The following is a 21781-nucleotide window of genomic DNA, read 5'->3' on the forward strand; positions in this document are numbered from 1 at the left end:
AAAATGGCAATAATGCAGTTCGTACGTTCCAGCAATGAGTTTCAAAAAAAAACGCTCAATAAGCTTCTTCATCTCCTAAGGTTTTTAAAATAATCAGAGAAGATTTTAAAACACCTTTTCAAAATATTAAATATTTAATATGAAAGAAAAATTCTTTCAATTCATCATTTCATAACAGCAAATACATCAAAACATTAATATATTTATCAAACGAGGATTGGGAAAAATTTTAATATGGGTTCTTGCATTTCTTCAACTTCATCAATTGGAAGACAATATAGATCCTCAAAAACCAAGTCACCTTATTTCGAAAAAACCCCTACTAGAGCACCTTCTAAGAAGGGTAGTATGAAAAGAACACTTTCATCTTCAAGGAAGGCTCTCGAATGTTACTTGACGACAAGAAGAGAGGAAACAACAAATGATACACTTCCGGAAACTCTATCAAGAGCCTCTTCAAATATTTCTCCAATTACACCAAGTAGTAATTCTTCTCTTGTGGTATCAAGATTTAATACATTCAACAGCAATGTTGGAGGAAGTGAAATGTCTAGGAAGAGCTCATCAAACACAAAACCTCTTGACATTGATACAAAAAGAGAGGAAACACTTAAAAAAAGGAGAAAATCTACCCTTAATATTGCAGATTCATTCATTACATCATCTTCACCTTTAAATAATAGCTCTGATAAACCTCCAACAATTTTCATTGGAAATAGTAATTCCTTATCGGACACTCCAATGATAAGGGTTGAGTCTGCAGAGAATAATCTAGATGAACCAGAGAGTCCAGAGGAAGAAAACGAAGATTGTTACATCTTTGCAGATTCTTTTTGGTTTAACAGAGAAATTGATCCTGCTGGTGATTTGAGAGGTAGAGCAAAATCAATTGATGAAACTCTACCAAAAATCATACCAGCATTTACATTGAAACATCCTTATATGGATGGAGAAGAGGAATATTATGGAATAGAAGAAGGAGCTTCTGAAATGTCAAAAACATTTTCATTCAATTCTTCAAATAATGAAACATGCTACACTGCAGGTGCTATTGGTGTTTTTGCAACAGAAGATGAACTGAAAAGACACGAAATGGATGAGCTCATTAATTTAAGGACAACAATAGCAAATGAAGAGCTAGAGCAGCTTAAATTGTACGAGTTTCCAACATGGTAAGCAGCCAATTTTAAAGTGCAAAAAAGAAATGCACTGGTTTGGAAAAATCGTGATAGATTTAGAATTGTGGAAATTGAGTCGAAAATACTATAGTTTTTTAACTCAGAACAATTCAAAAAAATTATATTTTTGAATTTTACATTAATGTCATTCATTTCTTTTGATAATGAAATGCTAACTTTCTGCAATTATTCAAATCCAATAAAATTGTAAACACTATCTCTGAGATTAAACTCTTAATTGTAAACTGTTAAATATCGTCATCAGTTGTTTTAGGTTTGGCTGACTCTTCCAATTTTTTAGTTCCTTTAAGTCTAAACCTTCTATCAATAAGAGATCTTTTACATAGGTTTAAACGCTCTCTTTCATTCATACACTCCGATGGAAATAATTCAGGTTTTAAACAATCAGTAAAAGTTGTTCCAGGTTTTCTAATACACTCCGAATATTTTAAAACACAATCAATGAAATCCTGACGAGCTCCAGCACAAGGAACCTTTTCACTGCTCATTTTTTTTATGTGAGAAATTGATTGAGTTTTGTTTTTGGTTTAAGTTGTGTGTCTATTGTTGGGAGGGAAAATGCAGTCTCCAACTTTTAATTTGTTGAATATATAAACTATTTCCAAGTGAAAATTGAAAAACCACTCGTATGAATACTTTGTTGACTAGTTGCAATTCTGTCGGCAATTTTCTTTTTTTCAAATTCCAAAGTGGACATACAATTTTTGTATTCATCGAAGAGAGTAGAGCATTGCCTAGTTGTTCTATTCGCAAAAACTTCATCTTGTTTTGACTGTTCTACACATAATAACGCTCTCTTTCCACTTTCTTCGCATGGATTATTGTTGGTCCATCTACTGATGGATATTGGAGTGAGCGACATTTTTTAATAAATTGTTTGTTAATAAAAACACAATTATTTATTACTCTTGCATTCTAATAATTAACAAACAATAATTAATTAATTATATTTATTCTCTCTTGGGCAGTGCAATTTCTACATAGAAAATTCTGTGGTGCATTAATAATTTTGAATTAAAAAATGAGTGAACCAGAAAAGAAGAAATTAAAACCAAACGATAATTCAGCAGTGGCATCATCAATTGTGTCTGCATTATCATCATCAATTGCAGCATCATCAACAAAAGTAAATACAAGAAATGCCTTGCAAAAAACTGAAGATTTGGAACAAATTAGAAAGACTCTTTTACTTTCACTAGTTCCATCCATGAACGATAAAAGTGACATTTATAATACTAAACAAATTATATCACTAGGAGATAAAAATTCTAATATAATTAGAGAAGGTGATTTGGTTGTTTTCTTTATTAATCATGATATTATGAAGGCCGAAGTAATTAAAAAAGGACATACTTTTGATTGTAGATTTGGATCCTTCTTACATGAAAATATTATTGGTAAACCTTTTGGATCTAAAATTTATAGTCATGCAGAAAAACGCCCAACAAGAAGGAAGAAGGAAGATACTACAATGGATAATGCAGATAAGAAGCCATTTGTTTATGTTCTCAAACCAACACCACATTTGTGGACTCTAGTTTTGAAACATAGAACTCAAATTTTATATCATGCTGATATCAGTTTAATTCTTACACATTTTAAACTTCGTCCAGGAAGTGTAGTTATTGAGGCAGGAACTGGTAGTGGTTCTCTTTCAACAAGTATTTCTAGAGCTATTATGCCTAATGGACATCTTTTCACTTTTGAATATCACAAGGAAAGATATTTACATGCCATGAATGAATTTAAGAATAATGGTTTATATAATATTACAATAACTAATGGAGATGTTTGTCAAAATGGATTTACTCCAAACACTACAACAACTCCAATCATATTGAGTGATACTTTGAGACCAAAATATGAACCATCTCAAATTCTTGGAGAAGACAAGTCAGGCACAGTGGACGGTGTCTTTTTGGATTTACCAAAACCTTGGCTCTGTATTCCAAATGTTTTTAGACTATTAAGAGTTGGTGGTAAATTCTGTGGATTTAGTCCTTGTATTGAACAAATTCAAGAAACTGCAAATGCTCTTAGACAATTTGATTTTGTAGAAATTAAATGTGTTGAATGCCTAGTCAAGGAATATATGAGTAATAATGTTGAGGTTTCCACAGTTGACCATTACTTTAAGAAATCTGATACTACAACTCAACAAACATCAACCACAGAGAAGAGATTATTCAGTGCAGTTCCTGAAATGAAAGGACACACCGGTTATTTGATTTTTGCAACAAAATTCCAACTTAAAGAATAAATCATTCAATCTTTCAAATTTAGATATTTCAATTATTAAAATTCTAATCTAATACAAAAAACATCTAATATCATTCATCATTCTTGCACCACCAATTAAAAAAAGAACAAATTTTAGAAAGAGAGGGATTCTAATTAAAAGGAGGAGTAAGAGAACCGAAAATTTTTCAACGTCTATTCATCAGCAAAAATATGTCATCTGACAACCTAAAGTCCTCCACTAAAAAAATTGAAAAACTATCACTCCTACGAAACATTAGTGAAAACTACGATAATAACATGGGTGCCGATGAAGGTTTAGGTTCAGCTGATGGTTACGTCAGTACTGTAGGATCCATCGATTTATTCAGAACATCACCTGGTATGGCTGATTTATTCCGTCGGTTATATCAAATTAGAATTGATTGTGGAGAAGTTGTTGATAATAATATGGATAAACAAAAGCAAATTGAAATGCAAGAGTTTCAGAAAAAACTTAAAAAGCTAGATAAATTTGAAAGACAAAAAGGTAAGTTTAAAATTATTATTATAATAATATATTTATTTATAATATTATTATTGTATAACCACTACTCGATCATCATTATACTTTCTTCAAATTATTTCTTGGACAATGTGTATATTTAAAAACAATTTTTATTCATTTTGAATAGTTATGGTCAAACAAGCAATTGATCAAGCTGAATCTTTGTTACAACAAAAGAAGAAACAAAGTGGTACTGATGCTCGTTTAAATAATGACATTAACAAGGCAATTTCAAAGATGGATAAAGAAATGAAAGAATTGGATAAAATTCATCAAGAAGCTCTCAATAAGAAATTATTATGGAAGGAAATTCAAATGCCGGTTGAACTGAGAAAACAAAGAGAAAGTGATATTAAAAATTTTAGAGATTATATCAAATTTGTAAAAGCAGAACACAAAAAACTATTAACAGGAATGATGGATGACGATGATGATGACATTCCTAGAAGAGATGTTAAATTTGAATCAATTGATAATTTACAAAAAGCAAAGAATGAAGTTCCAACAGTTGACATCAGTGAAGGTTTAGAACAAATTGAACAAGCAAAGAGACAACAGGAAGAGAAGATTGATATTTTACTTAATCAAATTCAAAAAATTGGTGGAATTGCTAATTCCATTTCTGATGAATTGGATAAGCAGGCTCAATTATTAGACAAGATGAGCTCAGATGTAGACAAATATAACAAACAATTAGATGATACTAACAAAAGAATGGTTGAAGCTATTGAAAAGGCAGGAGGTGCAACTCGTCTCTTAATTATTCTTATTATTTTAATTGTCATAGTTGCCCTTTTAGGTATTGGTTGGTTGTTATTGGAATTATTTGTACCAAATCTTTCAACTATTATTTAAATTATTGTAAATTATTAAAACAGTCTCATTAATTTGTGTTTATTTCAATTATATATTATTAAAAGTTGGTTATTGTTAAATAAAAAATAAATTTCAATCATAAAAAAATGTTATCCAGAAACGAATCTTCATCGGCAGGAATTAATGCATCATCAGGATTGGAATCTAACAATTTTCAAATGGGTCTTGAAGCTGAAGCCATGTCTTTCTTGATAACATTAAAGAAAGGAGTACACTCAACAGTTGTTTCGCAACAAATACAAAGTATTGTTAGATTCACTGATCTTATTACGGAATACCCTCTTCCTATTATTGCAAATACTGCTCTTTTAAAATTAGCTGATGTTTTTCGGGATTGTAATAATAATTTTGTACGATATTGGATCGTGAGTGTGTTCGAGGAGGTAAAGGGTGAATTGTTAAAAGTTTTAAACCATGATGAATTAATCAAAAGATTTTCTGCTGTATTAGGTTCAAATGATCCTATTGCAAGATCATTGGCTCTTAGAATGTTTGGACATATGGCAGATATTCTCTCCGATAGGACAGATCTTCATCATCATATTGAAAAAAATTTATTAACTTGTATTGAAGGATATGAGAGAGAATCATGTATTATTGCTATTGAACAAATATGCTCTACATCAAAGCATTTTGCTTCACAAATTCTCCCTCAACTAGAGACATTACTTTCTGACATTAAAACCCCTCCAAATGCCAAGTTGTCATTGATAAGAGTGTTGAGATACATGCATACTGATGTTAACACAGTTAATAGAACTTTTAAACTTTGTTCAGAAGTATTGTTGAAAACCTATCCTACAACACCTTTTATACTCGTAATACTTGAAACTGTAACACAGCTTACTCAAAATTCTATATTTATTGCTAAAGATACTTTCCAATTATTGTTTAATATATTTAAATATGAATCTAGAAAAAAGGTTAAAATCAGCGCAATTAATAATATTACAAATCTTTCAAAAACGCTCTCTGACACCTACACATTCGAATTTCCCTTTAAGGTACGTATTACTATCATTTTTATTGAATTCTTACAAATTTTAAAGATTCTTCACGATTCACTTAATAATTCTCCGTTCGACTCTGTTAAACTGGCAGTATTGAGACTTTTAGCCTCCCTTTCTTACTCTCCTTTCAATGTCAAGAGATGGTTGAAATACTCTGAAGAGAATAACATTATACATATTGTAGAATTATTGCTATTTTATAGGAACTTACAAATTTCTGATTTGGCTTTTGAAATTCTTATAAATGCGGCAAGACACTCAAATGAATCTGAAGAGGTAATTGAACCATTGTTATCAACTCTTTTAAGAGCATTTTGCTTCTCAGTTACTTATAGAGTATCAAACAATGATAATTTATTATATGTTGTAAGTATTTATTCAATATTGATTGAAAAAATTTCAATTATTTAAGAAAAAACTTTGTGAATATATTGTAAGATTTGTAAAATCATTTTCAAACAAGTCCTCAACCATTACAAAAACTATTATTGGTGATATTGAAAAAATGTGTACCTGTTTAAATTCAAATACTCAACCAGAAAAAATTGAATTTTTCAAAGCTAGTAGTATTTACTTTTCAAAATGTTTACTTAAATATTCTAAATATTGTCCAAACTCAGTTAAGGATCTACTGAAAACAATTTCTAGTATTGCAATGATATCCAATCTACCTGATGATATTGTTGTGAATTTATGTGGAGTTATTTTCCATTCACTCTATATTAATAAGCAAAAAGATTTTAATGTGGACTTTAATACAAAGATTATTGATCTATTATTTGAAAAAAAGAGGTATTGGTGTTTATATTTACTCTCTAGGGAAGCTATGATTTATAGCCATCATTCATTATCTGTAGCTATTTTGAAAAAGATAGAAGACAAGGTTGAATGTGAAACAAACGCCTTCTATCTTAAATCTCTTCGCCTATTGTCAGAATCAGAAAATTCCTTAAATACAGAGGATAAATTCCAAAAAGAAATATCAAGCTCTGCATTGGAAAAATGTAAAAATACTCTAGACGAAACTTTAATGTTTTTAAAAGCTAGTGGAGTTAATAATTGTGGATTCCAAATATCATGGATAACCCTTAGAAAGAAACTTATTGAAACTATTAATAACTTTATTCACCATATGGCAAATCATAACAAACCTACTTCTTTGAATGATACAATTTTTCATCATCAAGCACAATTATTCATTGTTCTCAATGACAAATTTAATGACATGATCAATTCGTTTTTCGATATTGATCATAATAGTGCAAGATTATTGGGCCTTCAAGCATTAATGTGTAGAGTCTTGGCCAAATCTATTTCAACTATTATGGTTGAGCAACACATTCCACATCCAGTTTTTTCCAAGATTATTCAATCTAACACTGATTCTAAATTAGACCCTTTATATGTGCAATGTGAACACATCCTGTCCCAAATTGAAAAATATGAACAAAAGAAATCCATTAATAGCTACCTAGTAATTCATCAAATTTTGAATGCACTTTTAAGAATAAGTACACCAATACCTCAATTCTTCTTCACCACCACTTCAAATACAGCTCTCAAACTAGAAATTGAAATTAATAACAATCACAACATCTTTAACAGACCAATAAGTGGAATTCTGGGTCAAGGGTTGGTTGCCAAATTTTCTGGATACATCACCCAACATAAACACACAAAAAGAAAGGTTAAGGCTATCCATCTAACAATTGAAAAGAGATTAGTTACTTCTGATCTGAATATTTTCCAACCACTCCAACAGGAAAATGTACAAAATTTTATTGTTCCAGTTATTGAGCAATCATTCCAAAAGAAATGTATTTGTCATTTCAACACTGAAGGAAGATATCAATTAGTAATCAAAACTCAAATGATTGATGAAAATGATTGTTATATTTGGTGGTCCAGCAACTTGGCCAACTCTGATTCAACTTCGTATGGAAATGATGAAAGGAAACACATTTCAATCCTAGTTGACGTAAAACCATATCAACCAACAGCTAATAGATCTGTGATGGGTAGTGTTTTGTAATATTTTAATGATATAAATTTTTATTCCTTTCAACGATTTACAGAATCCTTAATGTATTGTAATAATGGTTAATTGTAATGAGAAATAATCAACAAGACAACGATGGTAAATGAGTGACGCTAATTTCCAATTAATTTTAACCAATTAAATTACTCCAATTTACTGTCTGACTTGACACTACTCTCAATGGCAGAAATATTTGCAATAGTTTCATCCTTTGGTGCAATTCCAATAATTCTTTCCAAATCCCTGTCTCTTTGGTCTTCTTCATTATACTCCGACATAATTTCCTTAGCTATTGCTTCTCTTTGTTTCTAATCAATATGATAATAAATAAATCTGCAATACAAATAATTACATACTCTCTTTTCGGACCAAGTTGAGAAGTTTTGAATAAAGTTCTTAGTTTCCCATCCAACAGCAGCAAAACATGCTACAGTAAAACCGACCATAGCAGTGGTAGCAGTTTTCCTAAAATATTTTGTATATTATTCAGCATATTAACACCTTTTTACCTACCAAATAGCATTAAATACTTTATCAAGCTTTGACATTTTTTAATAAAATTAATTACATTTATTAATTTTATTAAAAAACGTTAAATAATTGTGAAAGTAACTTGCTGTTTTAATGAATAATACTAACCTTTGCATTCATGAAGTTAGTAGAATCAACAATAAACTAAATATTTTCAACAGGTTTAAAATTGAATCAAATAAATTGATGATACAATTCCGATAAAACAATCAGAAAAAATAATGAAGAAGGACAATATTCTCAAAAGACACCACAAACAAATTTCCTCCTCCAGCAAGCAAGGAAAAAAGAAGAAGAGGAAACAAGAAAAGGATGACTCATCGGAAATTGTTGAATTTAACAATAATGAAATTTCCGAATTAAACCATGATGAAATTTATCAAGAGGAGGAACCATTTCTTGTTGGGCAGGTCCAACATCATGTTGAAGAAACAATCACAGAACAAATCCATAATGAAACAGAGAATGAAGAGGAGGAAGAAGAATCAGAAAAAGAACAAGAAATAGTAAAATCTAAGGAGAAGTCAAAGAACATATTCCCAAAGCCAAAAACAAATTATAGGATTGATTTGGGAAAAGAATGGAAATCAATGAAGAACCCATCAATTCATCCTGAGTTGCTTTCTGTTATTGAAAATGATTTGAAATTTACACACATGTCTCCTGTACAAGAAAATACAATTCCCTTGTTACTAAATAATAAGGATGTTGTAGTTCAAGCTCTCACTGGTTCAGGAAAAACTCTTGCTTTCATTATTCCAATATTTCAATATATTATCGCAAGGCAATTCGAAGGAAAAATACCTAGTATGGAAGAAATGATGCCAAGAAGAAAGAATGTCTATTCAATTGTGTTATTACCAACAAGAGAGTTGGCAAGACAGGTTTATGATGTTGCTTGTAAATTTGCGCCAAAAACTAATCTCAATGTCAAGTTGTTCATAGGAGGAGAAGAAAGAGAAACTCTGCAACCTGCCACTGGTTTTGATTCCTCAGAAAAGTCAGGTTTAAACGCAAGTGAAAATTTATTTCTGGATTGTAATATTGCCATTGGAACTCCAGGTAGAATTTTGGATTATTTAAACTCTAAACTATTGAAAGTGAGGTGTTTGGAAATTTTAATTATTGATGAAGCTGATATTATTTTAAATATGGGATTTAGACAACAGGTTGACCAAATTTTGTCACATCTTCCAAAACAAAGAAGAACAGGTCTATTTAGTGCAACTCAAACAAGCGAATTAGATGACTTGGTTAGATCTGGATTAAGAAATCCAATGAAAGTTGCCGCAAGTGAACATGCTGAAAATAAGAAAAAGGCAACAGTCCCTTCACAGCTTGCAAACTTTTACATGTATTGCGATTATAGACAAAAACTGAATTATTTGATACATCTTATTAAGAATGATGATCCTATACCGAGTGGTAATTCTGTAATTGTTTATTTTTTGACATGTGCTGCTGTTGATTTTTTTTCCAAATTGTTAAAAGAAGTGTTAGGGAAAAACGAAGAAACTATTCAATTATTTTCTCTTCATGGCCAGATGGTACAAAAGAGAAGAAATGCAGAACATCAATCATTCAAGGAGGCCTGTGAGAATATTGCCAAACAACTCGATCAATCAGTCGTATCAAAGAAAGCAGTCTTGTTTTGTACAGATGTTGCTGCCAGAGGTTTGGATTTCCCAAATATTGCTACCATTGTACAATTTGATGCTCCTACTAATCCAGATCAATTTGTGCATCGTGTTGGAAGAACAGCTAGAATGGGTAAAGAGGGTCAATCCTTACTCTTCTTGTCTAAGCCAGAGCATGACTATATTGATTATTTGACATTCAAAAAGATTAGTATGCACGAATTGGAACCAACAGATGAAATGAAAAAGACCAATTATGTGAATAAGGATGTTCTCAAAAAGATTATCAAAAGTGATCGAGATGTCTTTGAAAAAGGTGAGGAGGCACTCAAGAGCTTTGTTAGATCTTACAAGGAACACCAGTGTTCATATATTTTCAAGTTTGCCAAATTGAGATTTGATCAATTATTAGAAGCCTACTGTATTTTGACAAAGCCAACCATTAGAGAGATTAAACAACAAATGGAATCAATCAAATTACCTTTTGAAGATATTGATATTAATTCTATTCCATACAAAGATGCTAGAAGAGAAAAGGCAAGAAAAGAAAGACTGAAAAAACAAGAAGAGAATGAAAAGATTTGGGAAGAAAAAAGACTTCAAAAAATTGCAGAAAAGAAAGAAGAGAAGAAAAGTTCAGTTAACTATCTAAAAGACAAAGTTAGAAATCGATCAGATATTTCAACCCATGAAAAGAAACGACTGTATAATCAATTAGAAAATCAACAATTCAATGATGAAGCTCTATTACTGAAAAGATTAAAGAGAGGAAAAATTAGTGAAGAAGAATATGAACGTTTATCAGGTGAATCTAAATTGGAAGGAGAAATAATGAAAAAGCTTTCAGAAAGAAAGAGAAAACAACTTCAAAAGAGAAAATAAACTTTCTACACGTTCAAAAAAATGTCCCAACAAGGTACAAACAATAACAGCAGAGGAGGTAATTCTGATAAATCACAAAAAAGACATGCCGTATCTGATCCGTACTATGTTCCATCAACACCTGAAAGAGTAGGATCATCATACAAAAACGATACTGGTTTATTAATATCAAATAACTCTAGGAAAAATAATAGGGAGGAAAATTCTAGGGATTTAATGCCAGCACCTAAAAGTTATAATCACCATAGACAAAACAAATTTCAAACTACAACCAAGAATGAAAATTATCACAATTGGGAAGCAAATATTACACCAATTAGAGATTACGACAGAGATGATAGACGAAAAATATCAACTTCAAGAAGATCCGATTGGGAAAAATCTCCACACAGGGAATCCAACGATTACAGACAATATTCATCATCATCAAATAGATCAAGTAATTCAAGCTTTCGGTCTTCATCTAGCACTCACTCAACTGATATTAAAAAAGTAGAATTGGATTGGAGAAATGAAGAAAATGTACCTGAAGAGGATATTATCGATTTAGAAAGACAATGGTACGCAGAGGATAGTGAAGTTGTAGATTTTTCAGAAGGATCTCTCTACTTGGGTGATGAAAATAAGAATAGAAAAAAGGAGGATGACTATAAAAATAAGAATAGACAATTCAAAAACAAGGAAAAGAGAATGTCTGCCCAAAAGTCACAACAAATGAAAGATAATGATGCATGGGAAAGAAATAGATTACTATTAACTGGAAATGCAAGAACTTTTGATTTTGACAATTTGGATGAATCTAATGAACAAGAACAATCAACTCAAATTATTTACCATGATGTCAAACCTCCATTCCTCGATGGAAATGTTTCATTTACTAAACAAATAGAGCCAGTTTTACCTGTAAAAGACGTGACGAGCGATATTGCTACAGCTTCAAGAAAAGGAAGTGCCCTTCTAAAAGATATGAGATCAAAGAGAGAGAGAATGAGGGCAGTAAAGGACAAATTCAAAAATAAGGGAACACTAGGTAAGATTCTCAATGAAACTACTCAAGAGGATGAAGATGACGAAAGATTAATTCACAAAAAACTACAATCCCAAGAAAGTAATACCAGCAAATTACAAAATACTAAGGAAGAATTAAAACAGGCGGCCAAATTGAAAAGAGAAAAACTTCCGATTTACCATTGCAAAAATGAATTATTACAAATCATTAAGGAACATAACGTGGTAATTATTGTTGGAGAAACAGGTAGTGGTAAAACTACCCAACTTACACAATACCTTTACGAATCAGGATTTGCTCAATATGGAAAAATTGGATGCACACAACCAAGACGTGTTGCTGCAATGTCTGTAGCAAAGAGAGTTGCCGAAGAAATGGGTGTCGATTTGGGAAGTACTGTCGGTTACTCTATTCGTTTTGAAGATGTAACAAGTGACAATACGGTAATCAAGTATATGACTGATGGCGTTTTGTTAAGAGAGTCATTGCATGACACTTATTTGGATCAGTATAGTGCTATTATTATGGACGAAGCTCACGAAAGATCTCTGAACACTGATGTTTTGTTTGGAATATTGAAAAAAGTGGTGGCTAGAAGAAGAGATTTGAAACTTATTGTTACCTCTGCTACTATGGATTCCAATAAGTTTTCTTCATTTTTCGGTAATGTTCCAATCTATACTATTCCTGGTAGAACATTCCCTGTTGATACTCTTTACACAAAGACTCCAGTTCAGGATTATGTTGAAGCGGCAGTTAAACAAGCTATCAATATCCATACTTCAACACCTACAGATGGTGATATTCTAATATTCATGACAGGTCAAGAAGATATTGAAGTAACTTGTTATGCTCTCGAAGATAGAGTAGCAGAGTTAAAAAAGGATGATGAAAATGTTTCTGAAAAGAGCAAAGTTCCCCCACTACTTGTTCTTCCAATCTATTCAATGTTGCCATCTGAACTTCAAGCAAAGATTTTCGAAAGAGCGCCATCAGGACAGAGAAAATGCATTGTTGCTACCAATATTGCAGAAACCTCTCTCACTGTTGATGGAATTTTATATGTTATTGATACAGGCTTTTGTAAATTAAAAGTTTATAATCCAAAAGTAGGTATGGATATGCTTCAGGTTTATCCAGAAAGTCAGGCAGCAGCTGATCAAAGAACTGGTAGAGCTGGTAGAACAGGACCAGGTAAATGCTTTAGATTATTTACTGAGCAACAATACAAGACTGAAATGCTGAAAACAACCATACCAGAAATTCAAAGAACCAATCTTGGTAATGTAGTATTACTTCTCAAGTCTCTAGGAATCAAAAATTTGTTAGAATTTGATTTTATGGACCCACCTCCTCAGGAAAATATGAAAAATTCAATGTATCAACTTTGGGTTCTTGGAGCCATTGGTAATAATGGAGAACTTACAGAGCTGGGAAAGAAAATGGTAGAATTACCTTTGGATCCTCCACTCTCAAAAATGTTAATTTACTCGGAAAAACTGGGTTGTACATCGGAAGTTCTTACAATAGTTTCAATGCTCTCGGTTCCTACAGTATTTTATAGGCCTAAGGACAGAGAGGAGGAGGCTGATGCTGTAAGGGAGAAATTCTTTGTTGCTGAGAGTGATCATCTTACCCTTTTAAATATTTACAATCAGTGGAAAGTTAATGGATATTCTTCATCTTGGTGCTCGGAGCATTTTATCCATTTTAAAGCAATGAGAAAGGTAAAAGAAGTTAGAATTCAAATGGAAGACATAATGAAAAAAAATGGAATTCAAATTATTACCTGTAATAATGAATGGGATGTAGTTAGGAAAGCTATTTGTTCTGGTTACTTCCATCATGCCGCAACTCTCAAAGGGATTGGAGAGTATGTCAACATGATGACAGGCATGCCTTGCAGTTTGCATCCAACTAGTGCATTATATGGAATGGGGTATACTCCCGATTTTGTTGTATATCATGAATTGGTAATGACAACAAAAGAATATATTCTCATTTCTACTGCCGTAGAGGGTAGTTGGTTAGCTGAATTAGCTCCAACCTTCTTCTCCGTAAAGATTCCTCACCAAACAAGAGAAGCAAAAAGAAAGGAAATCAAACAAAAAATCGAGCAAGAATATTTGGATAGTAATAATTTGGAGACGACCTCAATAACTCCAAGTGCCTCAACACAAAGAAGAAAATCTTCCAATATTGTTACGCCTGGTGTTAGTTCAACAAGAAGACCTTCAAGCAATGTTTCCACAACACGAGATTCGCTAGAAGAAAGAAGAAAAACAACACCTAGAAGGATTGGTTTATAAAGAAAATTTATTGATGCATCATGGAATGTTTCTTTACAGTACAATCTGTTGAACCAGAGAATAAATGATACTTGGATTGACCATTTTGACTTTGTTCCTTGATTTGACCTTCAGATGGAGTAAAACCTTCAATAGACAAAACCTTATCTGTGGAAATAGTCTTTCTTTCAGGATTGACAGAGTGTGGAGTACTGTGGATTGGAATACCACTTCTAATATCCCACAATTTGACAACATTATCATCACCACCAGAAATAAATTGAAAATCGCTCACCCACTTGACCTTTCTAACCCAACCTCTGTGGGATCTAAAAAGAGAGGCCTTCTTTGAACCGCCTTGTCTGGCATCCCACATTCTAATCAAAAAGTCAGGATGAGAACTTAAAACAGTAGTACTTTCAGACTTTTCCCTAACAGATATCGAGGTGACAACCTTACTACCATTGAGTGTTATGGAATTGGTTCCTGTTGTAACATCCCAAACACGAATAGTGTGATCAGAACTTCCTGATACAATTCTACCTCCTTCTATCCAGCTAACACAATTGATTCCAAGCAAGTGTCCATTTTGGTTTTCATTCTCATTTCTTTCCAATGTTCCAATGCAAGCATATTGTTGAATTTGAGATGGCATCTTTTTCTTCTTTTTTGATGGTTCCTTATAATCCTCATTATCATCATCTTTAGTTTGTACATGGTTATTTTCGTAGAAGAGGTTTTCCCTAGTTCTAGCCAAATCAACTTCCCACAATTTAAGAGAACGATCTTCTGATGCAGTACAAATCATGGTTCCACGTGGATGCAAGCAAATATCATTAACGTTATCAGTGTGACCATTCAATAACATTTTCATTCTCATCTTTGAATCTGTTGGATTTGAAACCCAAACTCTACCAAATTCATCTTTACCACCACCTGCTATTATTATATCACCGGATGAGTATGTCTTATCAGAATCACTTAAATGTTGGGATGTAACATAACAAGTTGCTAAGGATGTAATTGGTACCTTAGATTGCTTAGTTTGGTGAACAATTTTACCCAAAGAAGTATCAATAACTCTAACAACACCATCATAACATCCTGAAACTAAATATTGATTATCTTTTGAGTTGGAAGAAAGAATATCAGCTCCACTCGGATGTGTTACTAATGAAAGTGCACTAACCCAATCATCATGAGGAATACTATCAACACACTTTGGTGCAGGTTGTGCTTCAATGTATTCTAATGTGATAGATGATTCTGGCCATATTTGAAGTTTAGTAAAAAACTTGGCAAGACTTGTTCTCAAGAAGATTTTCTTTCCTGGTTTATATTCAATCAAGAATTCAAATGGAACATGTTTATGTTCATCATTTTCTTGAGCAATAAGTTGATTAATGACTTCCGACAAACCAAATCTAGTGAAATTTGATGGTACTTTAAAAGCATTTTCAGAAACTTTAATTGGATATTGTTCAGTGGTAAATTTAACTTCCATTTCTGAAGGAAATTGGCTGAGTAAGAATATTGGTTTGTCATCGTCAGTTTTATCTAACATTTCTTTAATGTTATTTTCTGTAGAATTTTGTTGTTCCATTCCATCTTGTTCTTGATCGGAGGAATCATCAAGGTCTGGTTTATTTACACTGGTTGGTTCTTGGTCGTCATCGCTACTGTCCCAAAAATCGTTGTTGCTCATTTTTTTTTCTTCATTCCTTCATATTTTTTGTGGATTGTCTTTTTTTAAATTCAAATAGTTTCGATTGCAAAGTAATATTTAATTCTTTGCATTATGACGGTCTAGTAGTAATACAGTTTGATAATAATACTAATTGGTATTACAAAAAGAGAAAGTAAAACACTCACTAATAATTTTAAAAAATTGAGTCCAAAAATAACCAGCGAACAACACTTCGGAATTAAATGATCACAAAACAATCAACAAACCAACAAGCGCCAAGAAGAAGAACAAGAGCTACGTTGGCCATCAAATCTGTTGATTTTAACAAATTGTGGATATCTTTGGAATACGACTTGGCACAAGTTTTAACTGACCCTTTAAATGCCACACTTAAGAATGACACGGAAAAATTACATAATATTGTTTACAAGTTGAGTACTGGGCAATGTTTTAATTTGCCAGATGGTAGTATTCTCTCCCAAAATCCACACTCACCATCAATACCACAAGATGGAGATATTCAGCCATACACTCTGTATTTCATGTTGAAAAGATTAATTTCCAATCACTTAAAATTGTTCATTTCAAAATTGAACAACTTGACTGGAATTCCTCTCTTGAAACAATATTTTACGTTATGGAATAATTATTTAATCGCTTGCGATTTTATAATGAAGGTTTTTCATTACCTGAATTCAGATTGGATTACAGAACAGGAGATTAAGAGAAAATCAAAAGCTAATCAACCAGAAAAATATACAGAAAGATCTGCAAATCAAATAGTCCATTTCAGTGAGAGTAATCATGTATGCAACACTAAACTGACATGCTTACTATTATGGAGGGAATGGTTTTTTGAAAGATGTGAAAATTTATCAAAACCCCTAGGTTATCAAGAGGCTGATTCTCCACTAATTGAAGAAAAGGAAGTAACTTTTGATAAGTTTGGATTTTATGATGTAATAATGAAAATAATAGAAATGGATAGGAATTACAATAATCCATATTTAAAGAATTCATTTTGTGTGGAGGAATTTTATCCTATTTTAAAAAGTGTAATTGGTTCTCTGCTTTATTTAAGTTTGGACTCGGAAGAGGATTTTTATTTCTCTGTAAAATACAAATACTATCCATCAATGAATTTATTCGAATCTCTCAACGTTCACATTGAGGATTATTATTCAAAAATTTTAGATCAAACCATGACATGGAAATATCCTATTTTTTACCTCTATGATTTTGAAAGAATATTTCTGGAGACTTCTAAAAGGTATTATTGTGCTGAAATTGATTCGCTCCTTATTACATACCTATCAGGAGAAAATCATCATGATTCTGTAAGAAAATACATTCAACATGTATCAGCAAGATTGGATCAAGAAACTAATAAGAATATTCTTCATTATTTACCACAAATTACAAGGGATAATATTCAAAAGATTATGTGTGACCTATTTATTGAGGGTATCAAGGAAAATATGTCATCATTGAATTTTATCTTGTCAGACATAGAGGCTTGGATCAATGAACCAGAGGTATACAAGGATAATTTAGAGCTTTTATACAAAGTAATAACGAAATCAAATAGAAAAATAGCTCTTAATGAGCTTGGAACAAGAATTAGAAATAGAATACTTTTTTCTTTAAATTCCGATATGAGAAAGGTAAAAATGATTTCACAAGACACATATGATCCAATTCAGTTCATTGATGTAATCATTGATAATTATAATATATTTAGCTCTATAATAAGGCAATACTTTTCAAATAATTACGAGTTGAATATTTGTAAAGATAAGACATTTAAGGAGTTTTTCAATAATGCACCGATATTCACTTCAGATCCCAATATGAAGTGTGCTGAATATCTTTCCAGATATATCAACCATCTTCTTAAAGGTTCTAGTAGACCTACACTAAATTGCTATTCAGATAATTTGGATATTGAATCGAGAATGGATTATGCTGTTTATTTGTGCAGATTGTTAAATGATGTCGATGTTTTCATTCAATATTATAAGGTTTTACTCGCTAAACGATTGTTAATTTTTAAATATGAAGGTGAAGCAACACAAGAAGAGCTGGAGTATACAATGATAACTAAACTGAAAAAAGTGTGTACCTTTGGCCACATTTACAAAATCCAAACCATGTTGAATGATTTAAATAATGCAAAATCATTAGCCGAGCGATTTACAAAGTGGAATGAAAATGGAGAGGCAAGAATACAATTCACTGCTAAAGTACTTACGAAAGGGTATTGGCCTCTGAATAATTCATCACTCATTACACCAAGTAATGCTTTTTGTATTCCCACAACAATTAGTGAGAGAATGAATTCATTCACAGAGTATTATTCAAAACTCTATAATGGAAGACATTTAACCTGGTTGAATATTCTTTCAAAAGGTGTTGTAAGAGGTCATTTCACAAACTCTTCAATGCCTTACTATGATATTACTGTTTCCCTTATTCAATTATCTATTTTTTTACAATTTAATAATGGAGAAAATTCTAAAACAATACAAGATTTGAGTCTGGCAGTTGGTATTCCAATAGAAGAGTTGATCCAAACTCTTGTTCCTATTATTAATTTTAAAATATTTACCTCTTCTTCTGCTATTACCAGTTTAGATCAAAGCAGTATCATAACAATCAATGACAGTTTTAACTATCAAAGAAATAAGATTTCTCTTTTCCAACACTCAATCAAGCAATACTATGAAGAGGGAAAATCCAATCCAGCCAACCAAAAAATTCTAGCACAAATCAAGGAGGATAGAAAATATACACTACAGGCTGCAATAGTGCGTATTCTAAAAACTAGAAAACAAATTGAACACAAACAATTGGTGAATCTATTGCTTGCTCAACTCTCTTCAAACTTTAAACCAACAAATAGTGATATTAAGAGAGCTATTGATTCTCTCCTCCAACAAGAATACATCAAAAGAGTCAGTGAGGATTCGAGTTGGTATCAATATATTGCCTAACAAATTGATTTTTTGTCCTACATTATTATTAATCAAACTTAACTTGTTCAAATAAAAACGAAATTCAAAAATATTTTGATATTATTTTTTAATTAAAAAAATGCAAGTTTATTCGGAGAAGGTAAATCATGCTGTTCTGCCTGGTGATGTAATTGGTTCACTCGATGAAAAACTAGCATCAACTCTTCAACAATCATCAATAGTAAAAATCGGACATGGTTTATTACAATTAGAAAGTAATATTATTGCCACTAAAGCTGGTTTATTAAGATTTATACCACCAAACAGATACTTTGTAGAAAATAATCAACACCGTTATGTACCTATGGTTGGAGATATGGTAATTGGTGTTGTTAAAGATAAAGTACCTGTTGAACAATATAGCGTGGATATATTTGCTCATCAAGGATTGGCATTGTTGCCATTCATCGGATTTGATGGTGCTACAAGAAGAAATAGACCAGACTTGGGACCAGGATCACTCGTTTATGGACGTGTCACACTGGCTAACAAGGATTTAGATTTAGAAATTACTTGTGAAAGTTCTCCTGGAATGAAAAAAAAGGATTGGAGTACAGGAAAGTCAGTTTTTGGTGAACTCAAAGGAGGATATGTGACTGAATGTTCTTTGGGAATGGCAAGAAAATTACTTGATCCAAATTGTTACTTACTCAAGTTGCTCAGTGAACATGTTAGCTTTGAAATCGCTATAGGTCTGAATGGAAGAGTATGGATAAACTCTGAAGCACCAAATGATATTGTTCTAATTTGTAATGCTATTCAAAATTCGGAACATTTAACACAAGATCAAGTCCAACAAATGTTAACATTCCTCTTCAAATCAAAGAAAAAGACAAAATAGTTGAGATTTTGATGAAAAAAGTAACTTGGCGAGCAAAAAGAGGTGAAAAGTTTCCTTACAATAGGAATCGAATCACCACACAAGAATCCTCTAATTTATTATTACTGATTATTGATCGAAATAAAATCTATTCCAAAATTAATTAAACAGAAACAATTGTAATAAGGGAATAACTTGAATTACAGTAAAATCTGAGAAAATATCAAAAATCTCTTGCCTGGATGTAACTTTTAGCAGATATTTAGATCTGAAGAGGAATATCGAAACAGCCAACACAGGTATTATGTACAAATTGGAGAAACCAATTATTCTATCCCAGAGCAGTAATAATTGATCTACAGCAAGAAATCCAGAAAAAGCGTGGAAAATCCAATTAAATGCAATGTCGAGAGGTTGAATTTTTAAATGGAGCAAGTGGTAGAATAACTGTGGATCTTTGTCTTGTAGAAGGTCCTCAAAGAGTCTACATAGTGAAATCAGTCCTTCAGGTCTTGATGAAATAGTATTTAGTTTACAAAATAACCTTGTGTACAGATTTCGCCACAAAAAGAATGCCTCTTTTGTATCATTTGTCAAGTAGCATATTGGGGCAGCTAGAGTGGATAAACCCTCAAATGGAATCACTCCACTTGGAGGATAAACTTCACAACTATCCACAAGTGTAATCTCATCCACTCCATTAACAAATTTTGGAGGGTGTTCCATATTTTCTGCTACTTGTGGATCTCTTGAAAATACAATCATCATTTCATCAATAACATCCTCAAAAACGAAAAAATTCTCATCATCCACAGTTTTTTTTACATCATTGTGTACCATATGATCAATTAAAAATTCCCGTCTCCTCACATCTTTTTTGAGTAATTCAAAATAACTTATATCATTTTCGTCCATATTAACTTCAAGTATTTTACCCCATATCTTAGCTCTCATTGAGGTTGGAACCCCTTTTTTTGCAATTTCATACACCATCCTCAAGTTTTTTTGAGACTTTTTTGATTTTTCCAATACCTCCCTAGAAAACTTTTCATCCACAATATCATCGAGACCAACTTGAAAGTTCTCTGGATCTAGCTCTTTAAATATACTTTGTAACTCTTTGATTGTGGGTGTTCTAACTTCAAGTTTGATTTGTCCCCAACCTGCATTTGTAAGTAATTCGCTTGAATTGGGATTTGTAATACTTGTACACATTTCCATCAATTTTTTGCTATCAAAAACTCCAGTGTATCTTGGTTTTACAGTTAATGATGATAATAGAGGGGAATCAGAGTCGTCTATTTCTTCTGGTTTTTTTGTTGTAATTTTCATTCCTGATAATTCATCAAGAATTTCAGAAATATTACTTATAGGACCCTTCACTTTTTCTCTTCTTGGTTTAATAAAACACAAACCAACTTGGGAGGAAATTGTAACAAGTTGATCTTTTAAAAAGTTAGCCCATGAGCTTCTTGCCTCTTGAACAATAGATAACTTTTCTTCCTCATATGGAAGAGGTGGAAGTACAAGACCTGTATCTTCATCTTCTGTTCCTTCAGTTGACGGCACATGCTTTTGTCTAAGTCTGGTATTTCTAGAAGCCTCCATATTTAATTTAAAGATCTCATTATCTAACTCTATATCCCACTCCTCTTGTTCCAATATTTGATTAACAACATTTTTCTCTCCTTTTGATTTAGTGGGAGTAAAACTTGGGGGTAAAGAGGTTGGAGAAAGGAACTGAAATAAATTGCTCCTCACGTCATCAAGAGAATATTTTGATTTTGCAATTTCCGATTTTACTTTTCGTTTAAAGGTCCAATAGAGATGATCGGATTTCAGAGCTTGTTGTATTATTTTAGCTCGTTCTTGAAGGGAACTATTGAGACTAGCTGCAAATTATTCAGAACAATACAATTAACTTCTCAATGACTTACGGTATCTTATTGGATTTATTGAGGCAGGTTCTCTTTCATCTCTGTATCCTGCTAAAATATCAGATGAT

The 21781-nt window shown here is 32.0% G+C and overlaps 11 protein-coding genes across 11 annotated transcripts; 9 read left to right on the forward strand and 2 right to left on the reverse strand.

The window, feature by feature from the left end:
- Nucleotides 1-234: 234 nt before the first annotated feature.
- Nucleotides 235-1176, forward strand: NAEGRDRAFT_52987 (uncharacterized protein; the record flags this gene model as incomplete). Its single annotated transcript, XM_002671290.1, has 1 exon — nt 235-1176. The coding sequence occupies one exon, from the start codon at nt 235-237 to the stop codon at nt 1174-1176; it is 942 nt and encodes a 313-aa protein (XP_002671336.1).
- A 1044-nt stretch (nt 1177-2220) lies between these two features.
- On the forward strand, nt 2221-3474 carry NAEGRDRAFT_81578 (uncharacterized protein; the record flags this gene model as incomplete). Its single annotated transcript, XM_002671291.1, has 1 exon — nt 2221-3474. One exon carries the CDS (start codon nt 2221-2223, stop codon nt 3457-3459), a length of 1239 nt encoding a protein of 412 aa, XP_002671337.1. The 3' UTR covers nt 3460-3474.
- Nucleotides 3475-3650: 176 nt separating this feature from the next.
- Nucleotides 3651-4839, forward strand: NAEGRDRAFT_73677 (uncharacterized protein; the record flags this gene model as incomplete). The annotated part of the gene is made up of 2 exons (XM_002671292.1): nt 3651-3966; nt 4112-4839. 2 exons carry the CDS (start codon nt 3651-3653, stop codon nt 4837-4839), a joined length of 1044 nt encoding a protein of 347 aa, XP_002671338.1.
- A 107-nt stretch (nt 4840-4946) lies between these two features.
- Nucleotides 4947-6281, forward strand: NAEGRDRAFT_73678 (uncharacterized protein; the record flags this gene model as incomplete). The annotated part of the gene is made up of 1 exon (XM_002671293.1): nt 4947-6281. The coding sequence occupies one exon, from the start codon at nt 4947-4949 to the stop codon at nt 6279-6281; it is 1335 nt and encodes a 444-aa protein (XP_002671339.1).
- Nucleotides 6282-6375: 94 nt separating this feature from the next.
- Nucleotides 6376-7933, forward strand: NAEGRDRAFT_81579 (uncharacterized protein; the record flags this gene model as incomplete). Its single annotated transcript, XM_002671294.1, has 1 exon — nt 6376-7933. The coding sequence occupies one exon, from the start codon at nt 6376-6378 to the stop codon at nt 7900-7902; it is 1527 nt and encodes a 508-aa protein (XP_002671340.1). The 3' UTR covers nt 7903-7933.
- A 118-nt stretch (nt 7934-8051) lies between these two features.
- Nucleotides 8052-8456, reverse strand: NAEGRDRAFT_73680 (uncharacterized protein; the record flags this gene model as incomplete). Its single annotated transcript, XM_002671341.1, has 3 exons — nt 8052-8216; nt 8265-8373; nt 8422-8456. The coding sequence occupies 3 exons, from the start codon at nt 8454-8456 to the stop codon at nt 8052-8054; spliced, it is 309 nt and encodes a 102-aa protein (XP_002671387.1).
- Nucleotides 8457-9095: 639 nt separating this feature from the next.
- On the forward strand, nt 9096-10958 carry NAEGRDRAFT_60928 (uncharacterized protein; the record flags this gene model as incomplete). Its single annotated transcript, XM_002671295.1, has 1 exon — nt 9096-10958. The coding sequence occupies one exon, from the start codon at nt 9096-9098 to the stop codon at nt 10956-10958; it is 1863 nt and encodes a 620-aa protein (XP_002671341.1).
- A 27-nt stretch (nt 10959-10985) lies between these two features.
- On the forward strand, nt 10986-13531 carry NAEGRDRAFT_81580 (uncharacterized protein; the record flags this gene model as incomplete). Its single annotated transcript, XM_002671296.1, has 2 exons — nt 10986-11907; nt 13398-13531. Exons 1-2 carry the CDS (start codon nt 11175-11177, stop codon nt 13529-13531), a joined length of 867 nt encoding a protein of 288 aa, XP_002671342.1. The 5' UTR covers nt 10986-11174.
- Nucleotides 13532-14262: 731 nt separating this feature from the next.
- Nucleotides 14263-15960, reverse strand: NAEGRDRAFT_81581 (uncharacterized protein; the record flags this gene model as incomplete). Its single annotated transcript, XM_002671342.1, has 1 exon — nt 14263-15960. One exon carries the CDS (start codon nt 15958-15960, stop codon nt 14284-14286), a length of 1677 nt encoding a protein of 558 aa, XP_002671388.1. The 3' UTR covers nt 14263-14283.
- A 192-nt stretch (nt 15961-16152) lies between these two features.
- Nucleotides 16153-18935, forward strand: NAEGRDRAFT_81582 (uncharacterized protein; the record flags this gene model as incomplete). Its single annotated transcript, XM_002671297.1, has 1 exon — nt 16153-18935. Exon 1 carries the CDS (start codon nt 16185-16187, stop codon nt 18933-18935), a length of 2751 nt encoding a protein of 916 aa, XP_002671343.1. The 5' UTR covers nt 16153-16184.
- A 100-nt stretch (nt 18936-19035) lies between these two features.
- On the forward strand, nt 19036-20598 carry NAEGRDRAFT_81583 (uncharacterized protein; the record flags this gene model as incomplete). Its single annotated transcript, XM_002671298.1, has 1 exon — nt 19036-20598. The coding sequence occupies one exon, from the start codon at nt 19036-19038 to the stop codon at nt 19795-19797; it is 762 nt and encodes a 253-aa protein (XP_002671344.1). The 3' UTR covers nt 19798-20598.
- Nucleotides 20599-21781: the final 1183 nt, after the last annotated feature.

Source organism: Naegleria gruberi, assembly GCF_000004985.1.
Source record: "Naegleria gruberi genomic scaffold NAEGRscaffold_62, whole genome shotgun sequence".
In the NCBI taxonomy this organism is placed as follows: Eukaryota; Heterolobosea; class Eutetramitea; order Acrasida; family Naegleriidae; genus Naegleria; species Naegleria gruberi.